The following is a 23,114-nucleotide window of genomic DNA, read 5'->3' on the forward strand; positions in this document are numbered from 1 at the left end:
ATAACCAGGGTGTCCTATTCAGCTTATTGTTTTAAACCGGGAAATAAAGTAGGGCATTAGTTCCTTGAAGGAATAAATTCTTTTGCGTGCTAAACCTCACCAGTTAAACTTACTTCATTAATTAGGTGCAGACAGATTAGTAAACCGTTTACCATTCTGTCTAGATGATCTGTTTGTCAAAGGAAGTGTTTTCAGAAAGCATACTTAAAAGTTTTTCTTTGGGTACATAACAGACAGATAAATAGTCTGACAAACTATTTCTATGTTATTTCTAAATAATTTTTCTTATGAAAATAAGAGGGTTAATGAGCAAGGTTGGCACTGTACAGTAAACTGCAACTGTTATGCTGCTGCTGTTCCTAATAATAATAATAATAATAATAATAATAATAATAATAATAATAATAATAATAATAATAATAATAATAATAATACAGATAAACAAGTAAAGACATAAACAAAATTTAAAATTAAGTATTTTTGGGGTTTAGTGTGTCTGTATGTGTTCTGGTGGTCCAGCAGCAGTATGTTATGCTCTTATTGCTGCAGGTTACTGAAGATCTAACTCTCAATGCTTGTCTTGAGCCGTGATACAAACAGGAGGGTTGCTTAAGGAAGAACATCAAGCGTAAAAGATGTGCCAAATTAAATATGCGGGCCAAATGAACAACTGTGGTGACCAAGAACAGGGAGCAGCCAAAAGAACAGCAACACTGTGTCTGTGATTGTATGTTAGGGTTCTGTAATTGTATGTTAAGTCCACCTTTGAAGTGATACCATTAACTTATTGGTATCTCTACGATCTCCATTTCAATAGGCTACATAGTTCTGCAAGGTGTGGAAAGAAATTTAATAAACTGGGCCTTCAAAAAGTGAATACAAGTTAAATAACACTGCTAAACTGCATTCCACATCAAAACATTCCTAGTCCGTTTCTCATGTTTCCTGCTGCTGTGTGGAGAAATGAGTAAAATGTCATATATATATAGAAAATTTTCAAATTAATAGTAAATAAAAAAACTAAAATTTGGATATATGTTCACAAAGCAGTATTATGTTAAATATCCCAAGTCAGCTGGCTTCTGTTTTTCAAAGGTGAAGCTGGATTAGTCGCCAAATATGTCTTCATGGTACCTCTTCTCAACCTCAAAACAGAAAACATTATTATTTAGTAACGTATGTGGATAATTAGATCAATGGTATAATGAGAATCTGAGTAAGGCAAGAAAATTGCCTGTGTTTAGTAAATAACACTGTAATGAAAATGGTTCAAACAAAACTTTCTATCCACTAACATACACTTTACATACTTCAACAGTTATGACTGATAATTGGTGGTTAGTTGAATCATGTGTGCTGGGTACAACCAAAAGAAATATGCAGGGCAGGATGTACACTAGAACCTGGGTTGGGAACCTTTAACATAGTGTGTGTTAAGGTTAGCTAGTTGCAAAATTAGCTAGTTGAACTAAAATCACCTCAAACAGCAGAAAATGACTTTTAAATTTTTATCCTCATGTAGATCAGTTATATTTCATTCAGATTTGAGTTTTCATGCATACGGTTTTATATTCCACATTATATAGACAGGGCTCCCAAGTTTTGAAGACAGGAAAGAGTGACCCCCCCCCCCCCAAATAAATAAATAAATAAATAAATAAATAAATAAATAAATAAATAAATAAATAAATAAATAAATAATAATAAATAATAATAATAATAATAATAATAATGGTCTGTGATGGGTTGGCACTCCGTCCAGGGTGTATCCTGCCTTAATGTCCGATGACGCCTGAGAGGCACAGGCTCCCCGTGACCCGAGTTGTTCGGATAAGCCTTAGACCGCAGTTTAACCAAATACAAAGTATTTGTTTAATTTTCATTTATTAATTTGTGTGTGTGTGTGTGTGTGTGTGTGTGTGTGTGTGTGTGTGTGTGTGTGTGTGTGTGTGTGTGTGTGTGTGTGAGAGAGAGAGAGAGAGAGAGAGAGAGAGAGAGACAGAGACAGAGACAGAGACAGAGAGAGAGAGATTATGACTAGTGTTGTTTATTGTAAGTGTTTGTTGCCTTTTTGGACTCCTTTATCATTTGTAATGTTGCTCCCATATAAAACAGTTCAGCACAAGCCCAGACATTTTTAGGGTCATGATTGAGGACAATGTCCCGTCCAAGAATGAACTGTTTCGTGTTGAGGGTTTGTTCAAACCGACCATCGAAAATACCCTCTCTAATGAATATGTTTTTTTCATCGGTTGTTGCGTTAAATCTCAGCCAGATAGTGCTATTTTCTGATTGGCTATTGTGTAGCCTCTTTTTTTTGATTGGCTGATTTGTGTGGCGGGAGAGCGTGAGAAAAGACCCAAATGCGTGACTGTCACTCTCAATGCGTGACACTTGACAGCCCTGTTTAGATAGAATAGAATAGATATAGAATAGTCATGTAAAACACCTTGGAATTTCTTTTCTCTATTGAATAAATATACACTTAACAATTCCTTTCTGTGGTAAAATCTGCAACTAACCTACCTTTAATTGATCCAGATATTCCCTCGCTTGTGAGAGAGTTATCCCCAGTCGATTAACCAGGATCTCTTGTATAGTGTGTGCAACATCTCGGGCCATGTTCATGCCCCCACACACATATAGGTGTCCGGTGCTCTGGTACAAAACCTGCCAAACCTCTTCACTGAGCTGCTTCCTCAGGACATCTTGAACATATACCTATGGCCAAAGATATGGATAAATAAGCATAATGCTTGGAGCATGTCTCAAATATACAGTATGGCAGAGAAAATTTTTAATTACACAAGTGTTTGATTGGATTGCAAAGCTCTACCTTGGGAAGACCAGCCTGGCGAGAGTATGCTGGAGTGATGCTCTTCAGAGTGCCATTTTCTCTCATGTACAAAGTCTCCTCTTTATAGAGATGATCCATGTCTGCACCATGACATCCAAACACCAGCATCATCGGACTGCATTTCAGGCCTTTCAGACAAAAATTACACATCCTCAAAATAAAAAAATCTATTTAGCTGATACAATGGAGAACTAATAAATAATGGTACCTGTTGTTTTCATGTCATGGCAGCGCTGTTGCCAAAAACTCCTGAAAGGTGCGATACCACTTCCTGCTCCAATTAGTATAGTAGGAGAACTGGGATCGGATGGAAGGTGGAACCCACTGGATCTGTAGAAAACCAATAAGGAAACATGCCTGTCTCATAACATACCAAGTACTAGAAATCACATGATAATGTTTTACATAGTAAAGCAAGAAAAGGCTCTAAGAATGAACTTCTGGTTAGTACCTGTGTATAAAGCATGGAACCAGTTGGCCTTCTTTGAGGGTGTTGAGCCATGTGCTGCAGACACCATGATGCAGAGGACCCTTTCCATCTGGAATTAAAACAAAATGTTAGAATTCATAGCTTTTTTATATAGTTTGGGTTATGAACTGTTTCCTTTACCTTGGGTGCAGTAGTTGACCACAGACACAGTTAGGTGAAGCTCGTGAGGGTGGAGGTCTGGGGAGGAGCTAACTGAGTAGAGCCGGGGCTTCAGCAAGGGTAACTGGCTGAGAAGGAACGCTGCAGAGAGCTCCAGTGAAGGAAACTCCTCCAGAACTTCCAGGAAGTTGGGCCTACTAAATGCTTTCCATTCTGTATAACACTTGAAGTCCTGCAGAAAGGTGCCAAAAACGTCATTCATCATTTGAACAAAATACCATTGCAGTGGTAGATATTTTAGTGTTGCATGATCAGTTATCCAATAAGTGTTGAAGATTTATGATAAAAAATGTGCACAACACCACATCAACAATATATAACGGTCACGAACTACAAGCCGCCGCCTGAGCTTCATCATAGAGACGCGTCTCCAGAATACTAGCGCGCTTCCGGACTACACCTTCCATCCACCACCAGTCCCGCTCATTATCACCACCACCTGTTTCTCATCTCCGCTCCCTTTAAAACCACACATGAACTTGACATGCGGGGTCTCGACTAGTCACCGTACTGTCATTCTGAGCGTTTTCCTGCTTTTCCTGGTATTATTCTGTTTCCTGTTTCTGGCTCTTCTGTCTGTTTTCTGCCTGCCCCGACATTTTGCCTGTTCTCGACTCTGTTCTCGACTCTGATTTTTGCCTATCCTATTATTTGTACCTCTGCCCGTCCTGATTATTGCCTGTCTGACCACTCTTCTGATTGTGATTAAAACTAAGCTGCAAATGGATCCACAGCCGTGTGCCTCCTCATTACAATAACAGCATGTTATACAATATACAATATACAAGCCTATTGAAAAGGCAAGGCCAATCTATCTGTTTGTTCTATACACCAAAGTCATAACTCATAATCATTTTTGTATCTCGAACACGAATATTTTCAGCTGATAGCAAAAACAAACGAATTGGATTTGCCTTGCCAATAGTTCCAGGATTTAAGCAATACTTTATAATCTTATAACATATTTGTAACACTTATATAACGCTAATATGATGTCTGCACTCTATAAGCATATAACCACATTGTATGGAGTGTTTTTTTGAGTCATCACCAAACAGGGTTACCTTTGCAAGAGCTAGCAGGCGCTGTCTGTCATCTACCTGCTTAGTCATGTGCGAGAGCTTGTGCAAGAAGCTTTGCGATGGTGGGGTGGTGATATCCAAGAGGTATGTAAGAGCCTTGGCCAGAGGGCATGCTGGGATACGTGAATTTGTTTGCCACTTTGCACTACCTGCAGGATAAGGCAGAACATACTGCACAGCAGAATTCCCCAGCAGTTTATAATTGTGCATTGTAACTTGAATAAAACAGACTATTTACCATAGCAAGACTCAGGAAGGCATTCAAGTTGGACACTCTGATTGGTGGGGGGGGCATTAGGGAGGTGTTTCAGAATGCCCATCACCAACTCTGGTGAATTCCCTGGGAAAACTCCCACATGGTCACCAGGAGCATAATTCAAGGACTCTTTTTCGACACCGTCAGCTTCCAGTTCAACCAGTATAGTACAACGACTGAAAACATTGACACATGATAAAGCAAAATAAAAAAAAACCCTTTGAAATGAATCCAAATTCAGTGAGATAGTGTCAGGTTTGAGGGACAACCTTGATCTAGAGCTGTGTAGGTTCTTTCTTCTCTTTAGCTTCATACAAATCACAGTCTTAGAATGGAGTGCTGAGAGAGCTGTGAGTTTAGACAACAGTCCAGGCATTTTAGATTTTATAATATTTTGCCAATTAGGCCATCCTTAAAAATATTCTTGTTTGCCGTAACCCGAACCGACTCTGTCGATTTAGGACCGACTCAATTATTATTATTTTGTTTTGCTTTAAGTCCGACCGCCTTGCCGGTTGTAAATTTGCATTAAGATGGACCAATTTTTTTTTTTACTCTTCAAACAACTAATACAAAAGCAATAAAATAACATTAATTATATTTTAGTAAGTATTGTAAATATATAAATTGCCTTGGCCTACATACAAACGAAGGCTACGTTCTTTCTTTTAAATAAAAACCCGTGACGTCATCTACAGTATGTTTACACTACTGGTTACCGGATGTCACACTATGGCCCTTGCGTTCGCGTCGTCTCATTCTCTCTCATTCACTGTCAGAGTCGACGGTTCACACTCGGTAACGATGGCTGTGGCTGCAGTAAACAAAATGTTCAAAGTCACCGTTCAAAGTCGTACAGGTTCGGGCGCCATAATACATCTAAAACATTCATTAAAACAGCTGGACACCGCATTAACTTGGCACAAAGTTCTGGAAAAACTGTGTCCAGCATCAAAATAACGTTTGCGATGATGCGCCCGAAGGCACGGGTTGAAGACCCAGTCAGTGATGTCATGATATTTTAATTTGTAAATTCATACCTACGTAATCACCATCACCAAAATTCTACTTTTTTTTTTACATTGAAACTTGAAAAAAATATATATATAGACATACCGACCCTTTTATTTTTACTGTTACTGCAAACCAAAATATTTTTAAGGACGGCCTTACTAAAAAGGATATCGCACCAGCATTGAGACCATTCCAGAAATGATACAAGATACCCTTTATGCGTTCAAAGGAGCCGCTGTCAGTCTGCACTCTGTGTCTCAGTGGGTCCCAGTTGTCTGTCAGGTGCTCCACCCATGTGACCTGACTCTCGATACCAAATTCCTCACATGCTGCCTACAAATGTAAACCATGTTTATAAACCACAAGCAATTGCCATAAAAAATGTGATTTTTATTTTTGTTTACTAAAGGTGACCAGTGAACCTTGAACACGGTGCAAGCCCAGACGGAGAAAGACTCTTCTTGCCCATTGAGCTCATCACCCTCTCCCATTGAAGCCAATCGTTTAGCTCCCAGTTCTCCAAGCTTATCATCTATTGCATGGGCAAATGCACAAAACTGCGGGTACATGCGAGAGCCGAGGCCAAAAACACAGTACCTGCATAATAGAAAGAGACTATTCAAATAATCAGTTTAAAAAAAAAAAAGACAAAAAACCTTTTGTATTGTGAGAGAATACTAACCTGAGTTTGTTTTTGAGGTTTTTAGTACTGAAAAGGTACTTCTTAAACATCTTTAAAAGGGAAAAAAAACAGATTAAATATGCATTATTTATACATATTACTCAATGAAATTACAAGCTCAACATAATCAAAAGGTTTTAACTGCCAGGGGCAGGAAGAATCATCTGGATACCTTCTTGTGAACATACACACGGCATGGCGAGACCTTTCAGCAAAGACAGATAGTTATGTTCGACCCTTTTTGTCTTTTATCAGTCCACATGTATACCATATGGAGCTATTTGCAGAGCAGCTTGTAACTATGGACAGGGCTCTTGTCCTGCACAAATGAAGATGGCCATGTCTCATCTTTTTTAGCCCTGTGATTGTGTTCTTTGTACATTTATACCACACCTACAGGGTTTCTTACATGTTGCTGGAACACATCCTACAGACTGTATGGTGTTCATCCAATCAATTACACCAAAATCAGTGTGTCATGACGTGGAGACACAGTAGGCTTGTCTAAGCAGATCCACCGGGTATTGAACATAATCACTATAATCTATATACAGCCTGGATGCCCAGTGCCTACTGAGATATCCCACTCTTCGAGAAGGGTCTTATTTTATTTGGACATTATTTAGCACTTTTTCATGTTTTACAATGTTAACATGTCCCCTCGGTGGCTTAGTGGTTAGCACGTTTGCCTCACACCTCCAGGGTTGGGTGTTCGATCGCCGCCTCCACCTTGTGTGTGTGGAGTTTGCATGTTCTCCCCGTGCCTCGGGGGTTTCCTCCGGGTACTCCGGTTTCCTCCCCCAGTCCAAAGACATGCATTGAGCCCATACCTGTCCATTTCCTGGAGAATCTCCATTGCCGAACGTGCTGGTCACGACCATTAAGAGGCATTCTTTCTCAAGCTCCGGGAAACTGTAGTCCTCCATGCGGAGTAACTGTATCCCAAACAAAGTAGAAATAAAACCAGATATCAAGTTCATACCACAGTGTTTCTATGGAAAATTTTCATATCCATTTAAACTATTACCCTTGGATTGAAAGCACAACTGAGAATTGATTTGAGCTTTTTGGCAAAGGTCTGTGATTTTCCTGTTTCAGTAGCATAGAGAATGGTGCAGGATACTCTCTTAACCAAGGCAGATTGCATGAGTATTTGAGAGAAGACCACCACCCTGGAGAAAGAGAATTCAGCCATAATTAGCATGCACACATAAAAAAACGACCTCAAAGCATTGTAATTAAATGATTATTGAAATTAGCACGTGAGCACGGATTTAGAGGGAAAGTACTGTACACTCACCTTATCAGACCTTTGAAGCTTATTCTTTGTTGCTTCTTTAATGCTTTATTTTTATCTTTCCATACGTGTGTTAGCCAAGGTTCAGGCTTCAAATAAAGATCGTTATTATCACAAGACCAGCAAAACAAATAAATACTCTAATGTGGAGTTATGTATGTATATATTTAATATGTGGAGTTTGACATGATTGGGTTTTAATTCCTCCAAAAATCAGATTAAATAAATGCATCTGTGTCCCATATTTTTTTTCTGAATAACCAAATAATTTACCACCTGGTAGTAAAAGAAGGGGGACAGGATGTAGCTGATCATCTCCTGGTGGAACACAGGGGTCAGAGAACCAGACATGGGAGGAACAAGCCAAACCCAGTCAGCAGGACAGCCACCACGCAGACGTAGCTCACTCTCCATGTGCTTCATGAAGGACTCTGTGGCAGAGTGGTGGTCTGTGATGGTCACCTTATTTTTCTGCAGCACAAGACAACAGGAAAAAACATTCGTATCGACTGAGCAATCGGTCAAATAGAATAGATGATTTACTTTGAAAAATGAAACCTCAGTGTCTTCCAACCCGGTGTGAATGATAAATAGTGTATGGCCATACATAATAAATGTGGCTTGTTTTAACTTAATCAAACCTTTTAACGTATCAAATCAAATAACTGACTATAAAATTTTTATTCACTTGCATTTGGTCAGCTAAATTTACTTGCATTTGCAATTTTTAAATCAGCTACGGATATTGTTACAGCTCATTCATTCATTTATTCATTCTAGCGCTTTTATCCAAACTTCCACTAAGCCACCGTGCCCCCTGTTACAGCTCATGAACGTGTATAATGGAAATTTGAGGGGAAAGACAAAACAACAGTATCTCTCACCCCTCACATTTTTGTAAATATTTTATTATATCTTTTCATGTGAAATGACACATTGTGTGTCAATGACACAAGGTAAAGTAGTGAGTGTACAGTTTGTATAGCGGTATACATTTGCTGTCCCCTCAAAACTCAACACACAGCCATTAATATCTAAACCGCTGGCCACTAAAGTGAGTACACCCCTAAGTGAAAATGTCCAAACTGGGCCAAAAGTGTCATTATTTTGTGTGGCCACCATTATTTTCCAGCACTGCCTTAACCCTATTGGGCATGGAGTTCACCAGAGCATCACCGGTTGCCACTGGAGTCCTTTTCCACTCCTCCATGATGACATCACGGAGGTGGTGAATGTTAGAGACTTTGCGCTCCTCCACTTTCCATTTGAGGATGCCCCATAGATGCTCAATAGGGATTAGGTCTGAAGACATGTTTAGCCAGTCCATCACTTTTACCATCAGCTTCTTTAGCAAGACAGTGGTCATCTTCGAGGTGTGTTTGGGCTCGTTATCATGTTGGAATACTGTCCTGTGGGCAAGTCTCCAAAGGTAGGGGATCATGCTCTGTTTCAGTATGTCACAGTACATGTTGGCATTTATGGTTCCCTCAATGAAATGTAACTCATGCAGCCCCAGAACATGACACTCCCACCACCATGCTTGACTGTAGGTAAGACACACTTGTCTTTGTACTCCTCACCTGGTTGCCACCACACACTCTTGACACCATCTGAACCAAATAAGTTCATCTTGGTCTCATCAGACCACAGGACATGGTTCCAGTAATCCATTTCCTTAGTAAGCACTAAGACACCATTCCCCCCAAATCTTAGCTGCTTTACTATTTATTTTGTACCTGAAAACTGTGAATCACAGCAACATTGATGGCAACCAGAGCCTCATCCTTCCACAGTGATGACAGCTTGTGTGTATCCAACCCCATACAATGTCCAACCTTCTGTACGGTAGAAAGCATTACAAACAGAAATTAGTTTTAAGCAATGCAAACATTACCTCTTGTACCATCCACCACTGAGGAAAATGATTTACCTCCAGAATGTTGTAGCGCTGAGTATCACATAAGTCCCTTACGCCGATCTCAGTGCCCATGTACCAACCATTGAAGGGGCATGCTGTGAACTCAAGACCACCAATCTCCAGCAACATGTTGGACACTGCAGGTACTGCATACCATCTAAGGTTCAGATCTATGAACCACTTATAACTGAATTGAAAAAATATACATTAATCGGCATAAGGTACTCAGGTCTAACTATATAAAATACAAATTTCAGAGCATCTGTAGCAATGCTCTTTGTAGAAGTGTGTTAGGTTTTCTTCAACCGCATGTAAAGCATTGTGATTGAGAAAGGCGCTACAGACTGAAGGAACCTTCCCATCAGAGAAGTACCATCTGACCTGACCAAAGTGATATTCACTTTCTACCTACAGAACTCAGCCACTGTCATCTGTACTCTCTGGTAAATATAAATTGTGTGGAAGCTGTAGAGTTTAAATAGCAATTATTTTTTATTTTTGTTTCACCTATATTATATAATTTTATTATATATTTTATGTTTTTACTATTTAGGTTATTTAGGGAAGTCGTGGCCTAATGGTTAGAGAGTCTGAATCCTAACCATTTGTGGGTTCGAGTCTCGGGCCGGGCCGGCCACGACTAAGGTACCGAACCCCCCCCAACTGCCCCCTGGGTGCCACAGCATAAATGGCTGCCCACTGCTCCATGTGTGTGTTCACTGCTGTGTGTGTGAACTTTGGAATGGGTTAAACGCAGAGAACAAATTCCGAGTATTCCATTCCATGTCATGTCATGTCACTTTCACGTCACCCAAAGTATTATTATTATTGGCGACGTTGTAGCCTAGTGGTTAAGGTGTTGAACTACTGATCAGAAGGTTTTGAGTTTGAATCCTAGTGCTACCAAGCTGCCACTGCTGGGCCCCTGAGCAAGGCCCTTAACCATTAATTACTTAGCTGTATAAATAATATACTGTAAATGTAAGTCGCTCTGGATAAAGGTGTCTGCCAAATGCCATAAATGTAGTAGTTTCAGCTGAAGATGGGAATACGTAATAAAATACATGATGCTGGGGGGAAGCCGTGGCCAATGCTTAGAGAGTCTGACTGGGTTGAGCAAGGGGTGCCCACCGAACCCCCCCCAACTGCTCGCCGGGCATCGCAGCATAAATGGCTGCCCACTGTTCCGGGTGTGTGTTCACGGTGTGTGTGTGTGTGTGTGTTCACTGCTGTGTGTGTGTGCGCACTTTGAATGGGTTAAATGCAGAGAACAAATACAGTACTGAGTATGGGTCACGTATGTCACGTCACGTCACTTACCAAAGTACAGTAGGGTTAGTACACCAATCTCATAAACTGCAATAACATATGCTTTATCTTTGACCAATTTATACCAGAAATGGTGGGTGTAAATGCAGACCACTGTTATATAATGTATAATATGAATGTGGCATTTAATTTAGTGGCTGTATTATGTACTGTAAGTATCCTCCCAAAGCATAAAACGTTAGGCTTATGAGATTTTCAGTGTGATTTTAGAAGAGGATGTTAAGTAAAGAGAAACATGCGTACAACCCCAAAAAAATTGTCTCACAGCAACAGGAAAGAATACGTAATACTGTAATCCTCCATATTATGGCTTATTTTGTGTACATTCATGCCATATAAATTCCCAAGTCAGTTAATTTCAATTACAAAATGTGTAGGAGTTTAAAAGTGGAAAAATTACGCAAAGCTTTGTACAAGCCTGGTCTTACAGTATATGACTGAAAAGAACTACTCCAAGATGGCTGTCAAGTGGCCAGACTTTCCTAGAAGAATTTTGGTAGATTTAAATATTGATAGTTGCATCTTACGGGCTCCAGCAGTCAGCACTTCACTGAAATTAACATAGTGCTCAAGAAAGCTAATATGTGAAGGCGTGATTCTGGTATGTTCTCACGAATGAATGGGGCAACTGAGTGGTTTTTATTAGGGACAAATGTCTTTTCCACTTATCCTTGATCTTTAATTTTGAAGTATTGGTTGATTTAACGATTCTTTTACTGCAGACCCTTCAGAAGCAGAAGAAGCAGTGGGAACTTTTGTGTTCTTAAAGCCTTGGGATTTACTTGGATTTTCAACCTTAAGTAGAAAACAAACACTGAAAGAGTCCTAGCACTTCAGTGAAGAGTCTTGGTGCTCTGTGTAAACATGTCTGACATAAACAGAGCCAGGCAATGAACATACTGATTTGCTACTAAAATTTTGATTACAATTTTTCCAAAGATTGATGCTTCACATATCTCTAATTAACTATTAAGAATGTAATGAAATGTTTATAAAGTGTTTAAAGTGTTTACCCACAGTGCACTTACTGTGGGTGCTCCATTTCAACCTCTAGTATCAACTCTACAGGAATTTCATACAGCTCGGGATCTTCTCCATTGGCCTGCAACATTAGTGGCAGCACGTCAAAGGAGCCATACTTTGGTGTCCATCCAAGTCGGACACAAATCTGTTGGAAGGTAGTGATTATAATTAAAAAAAGGCAGCAATGGGCCCAAAGAAAGCCAATAAAAAATTAATGTGTTGCTGTCAGTGAACAGCAGTTAATTGACAGTAAATGTTATGTTACTTGTGGATACCTTAGTGAACTCCACATTAGCAGGGTCTCCTATAATCCGTCCATCTGCCATCTGATAGCCAGCGTATCTAATAAGCTGACTGTTCCAAACTCGGAAATCATGCTGCCCATCGGTTCTTTGTGGGAACACGGTGATAGCTGACCTATAAAATGATAGAGACTTAAAAGCACTTTTGTATGTCGCTCTGGATAAGGGTGTCTGCCATATGCCGTAAATTCATTCATTCATTCTCTACCGCTTATCCGAACTACCTTGTGTCACGGGGAGCCTGTGCCTATCTCAGACGTCATCGAGCATCGAGGCAGGATACACCCTGGATGGAGTGCCAACCCATCACAGGGCACACACACTCTCATTCACTCACACACTCACACACTACAGACAATTTTCCAGAGATGCCAGTCAACCTACCATGCATGTCTTTGGACCGGGGGAGGAAAACGGACTACCCAGCGGAAACCCCTGAGGTACGGAAAGAACATGCAAACTCCACACACACAAGGCGGAGGTGGGAATCGAACCCTCAACCCTGGAGGTGTGAGGCGAACGTGCTAACCACTAAGCCACCGAATGTAAAAGTAAATAAAATAATAACAATTATAAAGAGAACTGTTTAATTCTCTTATCTAATTGGTCAGAACATATATATATTTATATATACAAGTATATATTAATCTGATCATTATAATGCATTACTGTTTTTATAATAATAGCTCATTCACATAGACTTTTTAGTGGATGCACTTATATATCAAAACAACCTACCTTCAAAAGTATTGGAATGGCAAAGCCAAATTAAAGCTTATGTATTATGAGTCAGTACAAAAAAATCAGAAATGGGCAATAAAAGAATGAAAACACTGGGGTACTAACAATCAGATATAGAACAGGTTGGCTAAGGAAAACAACAGTTGATGAGAATAATATTTTGAAAAAGCTGTGAAAAAACAAATACAAAAGCAATAGTGACATCGACAACAACATCTACAGTCATGGGTGAAGTATGACGATCACATAACACAATCAGAAAGATAGAGGCCAAACTACAGAATGCAAATCACTCATCAGATGTAATAATCAGACACCAGACTGGATTTTTACAAAAATGTGGAGGTGAGCCACAGACGTTCTGAAACAAATATTAAACTCCAAGGGAAGACCAATGCTAAGATAGAAAGGATCTGCATGATCATGATCTAAAAGATACTCATCTGTGAAACATGGTGGTGGTAGTCTCATGGTTCGAGCTCGCATGGCTGCTTCTGGAACATTCTCACTAATCTTTATTGATTATAGACCTCATGATGGTAGCGGCAGAATGAATTCACAAGTCTACAGAAACATTCTGTCTGAGGATTAACAATCTAATTGGGAGAAATGTCATCATGCAGGAAGACAACAACCCAAAACACACTGCCAACACAACAAAAGGCCTCAACGTGGGAAGTGGAAGACCTCAGACTGGCCAAGTCACTGGTGATGTCACTGGGTCACCGTCTCATTTTAACCAAAGGATATGCAACCAGTTATTAGAGGTTATTTACCCTAATCGACTTTAAATCTGTTACAATCTGTTCTAATACTTTTGCTCCCGGTGGTCTTTCTAGTGGTGCCATGTTCTAAGTTGTTTTTCGAAAGCTAACATTTTGACCTATCGTTTCATATTCTGATCTAAAAAAACAAAAGAATTGACGTTACTGTTCCAATACATTCGGAGGGACTGTATAATTGTTGATATGTTGAAGTTTTATGTTGGGTGACGTTTAATTAAGATGTAATTCTTCATTATCTGTGATTTGTAAGACTGAGTCAAGGTTTCAGACAAGTGAAAGTCTATAAATACAGAGGATCTTTCTAATTTTTTAGTAATATGACTTTTTTGTTTGTTTGATTTTATATATAACTATAAAGATTTTAACAACTACTATGGCTACTACTACTACTACTACTACTACTACTACTACTAATAATAATAAGCATCATCAAACTCTACATACCTCACATTGCCTCCATTTGAAGCAAATTTAAGATGTGCACACAGAAACTGGAACATGTCCTCTGTTGTCCTGCATTTCCGTGCATCAAACACCTGAAGAGGAGAGAACATTGTCATATATATATATATATATATATATATATATATATATATATATATATATATATATATATATAATATATATATATATATATACACTGCTCAAAAAGATTAAGGGAACACTTAAGCAACACATACTAGATGAATGAATGAATGAATGAATGAATGAATGAATGAATGAATGAATGAATGAATGAATGAATGAAATAGTCTTATTAAATACTTTGCCGCACAGCCCTCCATGTGTTCGCCAGAGGTAGCCTGACTGCCATTAGTTACCGAGATGAGATCCTCAGACCCCATGTGAGACCATATGCCGGTGCAGTTGGCCCTGGGTTCCTCCTAATGCAAGACAATGCTAAACCTCATGTGGCTGGAGTGTGTCAGCAGTTCCTGCAAGACGAAGGCATTGATGCTATGGACTGGCCCGCCCGTTCCCCAGACCTGAATCCAATTGAGCACATCTGGGACATCATGTCTCGCTCCATCCACCAACGCCACGTTGCACCACAGACTGTCCAGGAGTTGGCGGATGCTTTAGTCCAGGTCTGGGAGGAGATCCCTCAGGAGACCATCCACCACTCATTAGGAGCATGGAGGCCACACACACTACTGAGCCTCATTTTGACTTGTTTTAAGGACATTATATCAAAGTTGGATCATCATGTAGTGTGTTTTTCCACTTCAATTTTGAGTGTGACTTCAAATCCAGACCTCCATGGGTTAATAAGTTTGATTTTCATTGATCATTTTTGTGTGATTCTGTTGTCAGCACATTCAACTATGTAAAGAACAAAGTATTTAATAAGATTATTTTATTCATTCAGATCTAGGATGTGTTGTTTAAGTGTTCCCTTTATTTTTTTGAGCAGTGTACATACTGTATAACGATACTCAACTTGAAAGCTGAATATGAGCTTTAAAAGTGTCAAACCTGCAAATTGGACCATTGAATTCGGCCAATGCACCTGGGTGCGTTCCTCCAAGCTTGCTTAGCTCCAAACACCAGTTCTTCATTATTGAGCTGATAAGTTCCGGTGACATCAATCTCTTGAGCAACCTCATTAACCCGGGCCAAGTGCTCGTCTATTTTAGAGCTGTGTAAAACGATGAATACAAATGAGTTGCGATTAGGCTTGTCAGCCAAATCATGCTTTCAAGATATAAATGATGCCAACAGCTATTAAATTCAATACTGGAGTGATTAAAAATAATCCACATGGACTGGAAAAAAATGCTCAGCATGGCAACCTTGATTAACATCCCTTAACTGTAAATATGTACAGTTAGATAATGTCTACCTTTTAAAAGATTTGTAGTACTGGTTAATGAAGTCAATGGCTTGTGTGAGGAGATCGTTGGAGGAAGGTGTGGAAATGGGAGGAGATCGAGTTAGAGACTTCGGATTCATTATGGAGCCCTCACACATTTTTGGCTTGTTGCACAGACCCTGGAATTTCAAACAGTCAGAACTCAGGAGAGTTTGTCTAAGAAGGGATTAATCAGACACAAATAAGTGAGTGACACAAGAATGTGTGTGACCTTATAGTGTATTTCATAAGCTATGAAATTATACTAGTTCACACAATATATATCGCTTTTTGCTCTGCCTGGAATATGCACTATATACCGTGTAAAATGCACAACAAAATAGTATATGAATGATCATACAATACCTTACTATCTGGTCAAGTGGTTTATTAAATACTACTATATAATAGAAATAGTGCCATGTTAATTGAAGTAATAAGCAGTATTGTAAAATTATCAATAAATGGTTAAATATGAAGCAGTATTCTATAGTAAGTCATATTAGTATTTTATTACATAATAATTATTATAAATAATAACTAAACATGATCACAAAATGTATTCTGTAGTAGTATATAGTAGATAAAAGTACCATACTAACTGCTATTACTACTACTACTACTACTACTACTACTACTACTACTAATAATAATAATAATAATAATAATAATAATAATAATAATAATAATAACAACAATAATTATTGTTGTTATTATTATTATTATTATTATTTTATTTTTGTTTTTTTATAGCAAAAAAATACTACTACTACTACTACTACTACTACTACTACTAATAATAATAATAATAATAATAATAATAATAATAATAATAATTATTATTATTATTATTATTATTTTAAAAAAATTATAGCAAAAAAATACTACTACTACAACAACTACTACTACTATATTCTATATTTTACTTATTATACTATTCTATATTCTACGGTACTATATAATCACTCTATTCACTCTATATATCTCTTACCACTCTTATCACCATACATCAAACATAGGTGCACACTCTAGGGACGATTTAAAGATGCTAATCTGCCTACAATGTATGTTTTTAAACTAGTGGAGGAAGATGGAGAACCTGATGGAGACCCCCGAGGCACGGGAGAACATGCAAACTCCACACACACAGGGCAGAGCTGGGAATCAAGCCTCCAAACCTTGAAGGTTTAAAGTTAACATAATAACATGACCACTAGCTACCATGCCTCTCGTACTATATACTGTAATGCCATAGAAAATAATATTAGTATTATTTAGAATATTATATAAGTATTTCTATAGTTAGCTAATAGTACAGTGTAGTGGTAAATAATACAGCATTAAATGGAAAATATAAGTAAAGATGAGCAAACTAAATAGTATTCTATAGCAGCATAATTAGTATTAGTAATTAATATGCCATTTAATACGGATACTCATTATATCATTATACACTACAAAACAATTTTCTACTAATTACATTTTCTACCACTGACCATTAATATGATACTCTACAGTACTACTGTATTTATATCTAGCAAATGTGAATAGTAGCCACTTGTGCTATAATAAATAATGATAGAATGATAAACGGGTGCATAATAATAAAAAACTGTTACTATAGTAAATAGTCTGGCATTTGTGCCAAACAGAAACTGTGATCATTTTTACTATATAGGAAAGTATTCTATAGTATAATGCTATACCATATAATAGGAACGATCATTTGTAGCAAAATGTAAATAGTATTAAATAGTGCTATATATTGAATAGTCTGATATTCTAATATAAATATTATAAAATATTACTAAGTTGTACAAAATTAACAGCATTCTATAATAATACATAGTAAACTGGAGCAAGTAGAACTTTTTTTCTTCTAAGGCTACAGGTTGGTCTCAGCTATTTGGAATGGGACTCACCTTGACAGCTCTGTGATAAAGCGTGTCTTGGTGTCGTGAACCGTTTTGAAGATTCTGTAGATGGAGCTCTGCAGGACTTCGGATGCTCCTGTTTGCTGCCTGCTAATGATGATCCAAACCATTTACATCCCTTTTGTGTAAGTTCTATTATTTCCTTTTTAATCTATGTTTTTGTGCCACATATTAGCAAAAAATGATCTAATGTTACTGACCTTGTTTAGCTGAGTCTGTTGGAGCTCCTTCCCTTTACCTTGACAAAGATTCTTTCCCATAATTTTATAGTTATTTTTACTGTTATGAGAAATAAGCATGTCAATAACTAAATGCAAGTGTATAATAATAATAATAATAATAATAATAATAATAATAATAATAATAATAATAATAATAATAATAATAATAATAATAATAATAATAATAATTCTTATTATTATTACTATTATTATTATAGGCAATTCTTATATTCTTATTATTATTACTATATTATTATTATGGACAAAACAAAACCTTCTTCTTCTATTTTACTTTTTCTGCTTCTATTTTAGTTGCAAGCTCATCATCGGTGTACAGTATTGTGAGCAAATTACTTTTTTTTGCTCCTTTTATATGCTGCACCTGCTTCAGCTTGAGGCAGAAAGGACAGCAAAGAAATGCCAAACACTTAAGATGTCAAGCCCGCGGGGAGAGGGGGATAAGGAGCTGAGAGAACTACTCTGAATGGTGGGATATTTACGTAACTCCCTTTATACAATAACATCAATATGTTTAAAAGGAAAACTACTGTAACTCACAAGAAGAAAATTTCTATCATTAGTTTAGTTTTTAAAAGGGATCAAAAGACAATGAAATGTTTCCAATACACAAATAATAAGATAAACTCATTTGAAAAACTGAAAGCATTTACAAATGAGAATTCAAATGTCGGCCTCCAAAATCTCTTAGAGAGATAAATGTACTTAATTCGTGAACCCTTTAAAAGGTTATAAAGGCTCACATTCTTCCATAAAATAAGTGTAAAATAAGTTATTGTTTTAAGTTAAATTAGTTAAATATTTCAGAGAAATAAAATTATACTCACAAAGTTCAAAAGATAAAATGCACAAAATTTTCAAGAGTACAAAGGGTTCAAGCACTAAAAAGAATCCATATAGTAATTCTATCATTTTCTATTAGGGGTCCAAGCACTGATGGTGAAAGTAAGTGAAGGTTAGTCGAACAAAAGCTTGTTTGTTCTCACAGGTCAAATTTTCTTACATCTTATGTTTTTAGAAATTGGTTAACTATTTTTTGCCTATACATCATTAATAATGATGGTTTTGAATTATGATGCACATTTCAACCAGAGTTAAACAGAATTATGCTACTAAATAAACCTTCAATAAGCTTCATACAATACATGTTTTCGGGATGCAATGCCTTATTAGCTTTAGTGTCAAACCCTTAAACAGGGAAACCTGCTTAAAGAAAGCCACTAAATGACTTCTATCATTTTCTACCATCACTTGTTTAAATTTCAGAAATATGGTAAAGAGTTGTAAAATAATTCAACAGATTGCCCAATTTGATATATAATTTCCACAATGCAAAACATTACGCATTTATATTTATTTCAATTGTAACAGGAGTCACTGACAATCAAGTGTTGATGAAATCAAAGCTCATAATATTCATTCGATTTTTAATGTATACAATGGAAATGAATACAGATTATTTACATGACACATCCAGAGGCCTGTAAGCTAACAGCATGGTTCAACTGAATGGTTTGTTTTGTTTGGTAATAAAAATATTACAATCTTACAAACTTATATTAATTCCTTTTGAACCTTGCACTACATTAGTGACAGTAATAGTAATAAACACAGTTTCGCTTTCTTTGAGCTTTATAGCAGTCCAGCGTAGCATCACCTTCGATCAGCGTCGTGTTTTTTCCTGACTTGGAGATCCTGAATTTTTAATATACTGTAAAAAAAAATTTAAAAAAAAAATGGAGAAAGATGAATTTGTACAAATTAATAGATAATATATAAGGAACAAAACATTTTACATTATGAAGAGAAAACATTTATATCTATAACGATCCTCTGTTGTTATAAACAGAGGATCGTTATAGATATCGTTATAGATATAAATGTTTTCTTACCTTGTTTAAAATCCAGTCAGCATCAGAAATAGCTCGCTGGATGATCATACGGACTCGATCCGGATCGTCCTCATCGGTGTGGCTGTTGTAACTCTGTAACAGGACAAGAGTTGATTTACATCACAATTCAAAGAGCATGCAAATTCTGCGGTCATCTGGTTTCGTCTTACGTAACACAGTTTGATATACGATTCTCATGTGTAACATCTCATGACGTATTAACACGAATGAATTAATTTCATGAATATGCAAATTCGTTTTATGACGTCATCTGGGGACTTTTTCATGGATACGAGCCCACGTGATGTCAGAGATGGTGTACTTTTGCACTCAGGGGGTTGATGCTGAAGGGCTCGGTACCTGTCGGACAGCGTGTCGGTAGTGTGTCTGTATGTCTGCACCGGGCAGCAGTTTGCAGCACCGGAGCAGGTAACGGTAAAGCTGTACCGGAGTCCGCACGAGCTCCGAACCCGGAAGTGGAACCATGCTTACTTCCCGACTCACACTGACACTAATGACCTTCACTTAATGCTGGATTTATTTATTTATTTAATTATATGAGCGCTAAATAAGACTGTAGTAATTTATTATTTGTCGTGATTATATTCTAATATATTTTCCCCATGCGGATTGTGCGCCCTGTTAAAGGCTTGTTAAACTTTTAACTCCGATTTCCTGATAGTGTATAAAATAGTGGCTTCTGCGCATAGATCTCTATGTGATCTGCTGTGATCTGCTCATAGATCTCTATGTGATCTGCTGTGATCTTCTCCCAGTCTAACGCTTTATACCTGCTGTAAATGTGTGTTTGGGTTCTTTCTAAAGTAACTTCCGGAGTTTTTGTGTCGCTCTGTAATCATTTCAAAATAAAGGTCTCTTTCCTTGGACTTTTAAATAGCAAACAACAAAAACTACTACTTCTTTCTTTCTTTCTTTCTTTCTTTCTTTCTTTCTTTCTTTCTTTCTTTCTTTCTTTCTTTCTTTCTTTCTTTCTTTCTTTCTTTCTTTCTTTCTTTCTTTCAGGAGATGTTTATTAATTTATTAAAATTGTGTTGCAGCAAATCAGCTTTACACAAATGTGCTGTAATAAAAAACAAAACAAAACAAAAAAGAGTAAACTCGTTTCCTGGTCGTTTTACAATATCACCTCATACTATAAATAAATAAAGGTGCGACATGACATTCATTACTAAATGTATAATTGCAATCATTGGCAAATCTCTGTGGTAAAAGTTGATAAAACAATTCATGACTGCTTTTAAAGAACAGCATCTGTAACTTTTACTTAATCGCATGAGACGAATAAAACAATGAATAACTGTCAATAAATAAAATGTAATTTAATTATTTAGTTATTGAATTAATTAATTAATTAATTAATTAATTAACTTAATCAGTTGATAACTTTTTTATTTACAAAATAGTAAACACGCTGTTATTCTGTCCTTTGGGTCTTGGTCGTAGAAACACACGTGGGTATGCTTTTGATGTGGCCCATAAATTCAGCCTCAGTGTTGGAATAGGTCAGTGGTCATTCCCAGGATTCCGATGCCAGGCGTCCGACTGGATCGGTGGTTCATAAGTGTCCAGCTGGCAGAGTGAACAACGCAGTGTTAATGTCATCAGTGAATGCTCACATTGTTCAGAAGGAGGAAAACCCCAAAGGCTTCAAAGCCTCTAGTCAGCGTGGTGTTGACAGGGCGTCAGGAGGTATACGTGACAGAAGAAATCAACACACCTACCTGGAAAGTTCCTGGCCTTTTATGAAATATTAAATCTAACAAACACAGCATTTGGGTTTTGAAATGCAACCAGCAACAGAATGATATGATTATTTCTATTATTACCATTAGAATAAAACATATTCTAATTATTATAAAATTTCTAAATTTTTACATATACTTATGAAATTTTTGATTGTTGTTGATTAACGGCATCATGGTAATTGGCATCCAAGATCAATATCCGTTACTGTTATGATATTATTATATATATACTGATGGCCACAGTAGCCACAATCTTCACCAGAAACTCTCATAAAAAATTCAATAATAAGAATACTAATACTTTAAAACAAAAAAGAAACAACAATAATAATAGACAGATGTTAGGTATATAATTTAACAGGCTTTAAAATTACAGTATATTATGTACATTAACCCTTATATGGTGTTCGGTTCAAATCGACCCACTTTATATTTTCTACTTAAAATGTTTTGTCTTTGTTGTAAATCATCATTGTTCGTCACCTGTATTTGATAAATTAGCTTATTAGTTTATATAAATAATAATTGAAACGTGGCTCCATTTCAGTTTTTTTTTAGATTTATGCAACAAATGTTTTTATTATTATAGTTAATAATATTTAAGTTAATAAATTATAATCACAAATAAAGCAAACAAACAAAAATGATTTAATTGATTGATTAATTAACTTTATTCCAACACTAACAAATGGCACTTTCATTATTAAATGTGATATGTTGTGTAAATGTACATTGTTTAGGATTGAGCTAAAGACACTGTGAAAATGACTTTTATTTATTTATTTTATTAAATATTAATTACCAACGGGGCCAAAGAGCGTAATAATAATAATAATAATAATAATAATAATAATAATAATAATAATAATAATTAATAATATACCTGTTTTACGACAGCAATTTTGAGTTCTCCATCCTGATTGGTCAGAAGGTATTGATTCATTTTCTAACACTGGTGCATCTGCAAAGCAAAGGTTTAATGATTAAGTATAACTAATAATGAAAATTTAACAATAAAAACTGTACAGTCTCCGTTAGAATAAACATCTTGCGATGACGTTTATTTAAAATGTAACATGGACGTCTCCAATACGAACACATGGTAAGAGTTTTCTGACAGATGACAGAGGGTTTTACTCTGTATGGATTCTTAATTACTTGACTTACTGCTTTTTTTAAGATTTTGGACTATTGACCAGAATGTTTGTGAATCCCAGAACCACAAATCTGCCACTGAATCCCATAACACTCAATTGCTTAGTTGTGTAAATGAGATAAATGTAAGGTGCTCTGACTAAAAGACATCTGCCGACCTATATAAATATAAGTGGTTTGAGATCAAAACGAAAAATATGAGAATCCAGGTCAGAATTTTAGTTTTAATTTCCTTACATTTACATCTAAATGTGGTAAACAAGTTAGAACACAGCACCCATTATTCAAGAGATCGAAAATATTGGAACGCCAGTTCCTTGATTGCAAGGTGTGCCTTCTAA

At 36.8% G+C, this 23,114-nt stretch overlaps 2 protein-coding genes across 2 annotated transcripts; both read right to left on the reverse strand.

Moving 5' to 3' along the window:
• Nucleotides 1–500: 500 nt before the first annotated feature.
• On the reverse strand, nucleotides 501–17,981 carry LOC113645328 (nitric oxide synthase, inducible-like). The gene is made up of 25 exons (XM_027150868.2): nucleotides 17,922–17,981; nucleotides 17,710–17,808; nucleotides 15,779–15,927; nucleotides 15,412–15,574; nucleotides 14,380–14,471; nucleotides 12,383–12,524; nucleotides 12,113–12,252; nucleotides 9,768–9,942; nucleotides 9,574–9,675; nucleotides 8,114–8,308; nucleotides 7,841–7,926; nucleotides 7,568–7,712; nucleotides 7,371–7,475; nucleotides 6,541–6,590; nucleotides 6,281–6,455; nucleotides 6,071–6,191; nucleotides 5,114–5,192; nucleotides 4,827–5,020; nucleotides 4,571–4,737; nucleotides 3,468–3,678; nucleotides 3,309–3,396; nucleotides 3,066–3,187; nucleotides 2,837–2,985; nucleotides 2,527–2,721; nucleotides 501–1,145 (listed from the first exon to the last, which is right to left on the reverse strand). Exons 1-25 carry the CDS (start codon nucleotides 17,979–17,981, stop codon nucleotides 1,107–1,109), a joined length of 3,243 nt encoding a protein of 1,080 aa, XP_027006669.1. The 3' UTR covers nucleotides 501–1,106.
• A 1,318-nt stretch (nucleotides 17,982–19,299) lies between these two features.
• On the reverse strand, nucleotides 19,300–20,838 carry lyrm9 (LYR motif containing 9). The gene is made up of 3 exons (XM_027150875.2): nucleotides 20,213–20,838; nucleotides 19,853–19,945; nucleotides 19,300–19,671 (listed from the first exon to the last, which is right to left on the reverse strand). Exons 1-3 carry the CDS (start codon nucleotides 20,336–20,338, stop codon nucleotides 19,624–19,626), a joined length of 267 nt encoding a protein of 88 aa, XP_027006676.1. The 5' UTR covers nucleotides 20,339–20,838; the 3' UTR covers nucleotides 19,300–19,623.
• Between the last annotated feature and the right edge of the window lie 2,276 nt (nucleotides 20,839–23,114).

Source organism: Tachysurus fulvidraco, chromosome 11 (genome assembly GCF_022655615.1).
Source record: "Tachysurus fulvidraco isolate hzauxx_2018 chromosome 11, HZAU_PFXX_2.0, whole genome shotgun sequence".
NCBI lineage: Eukaryota > Metazoa > Chordata > Actinopteri > Siluriformes > Bagridae > Tachysurus > Tachysurus fulvidraco.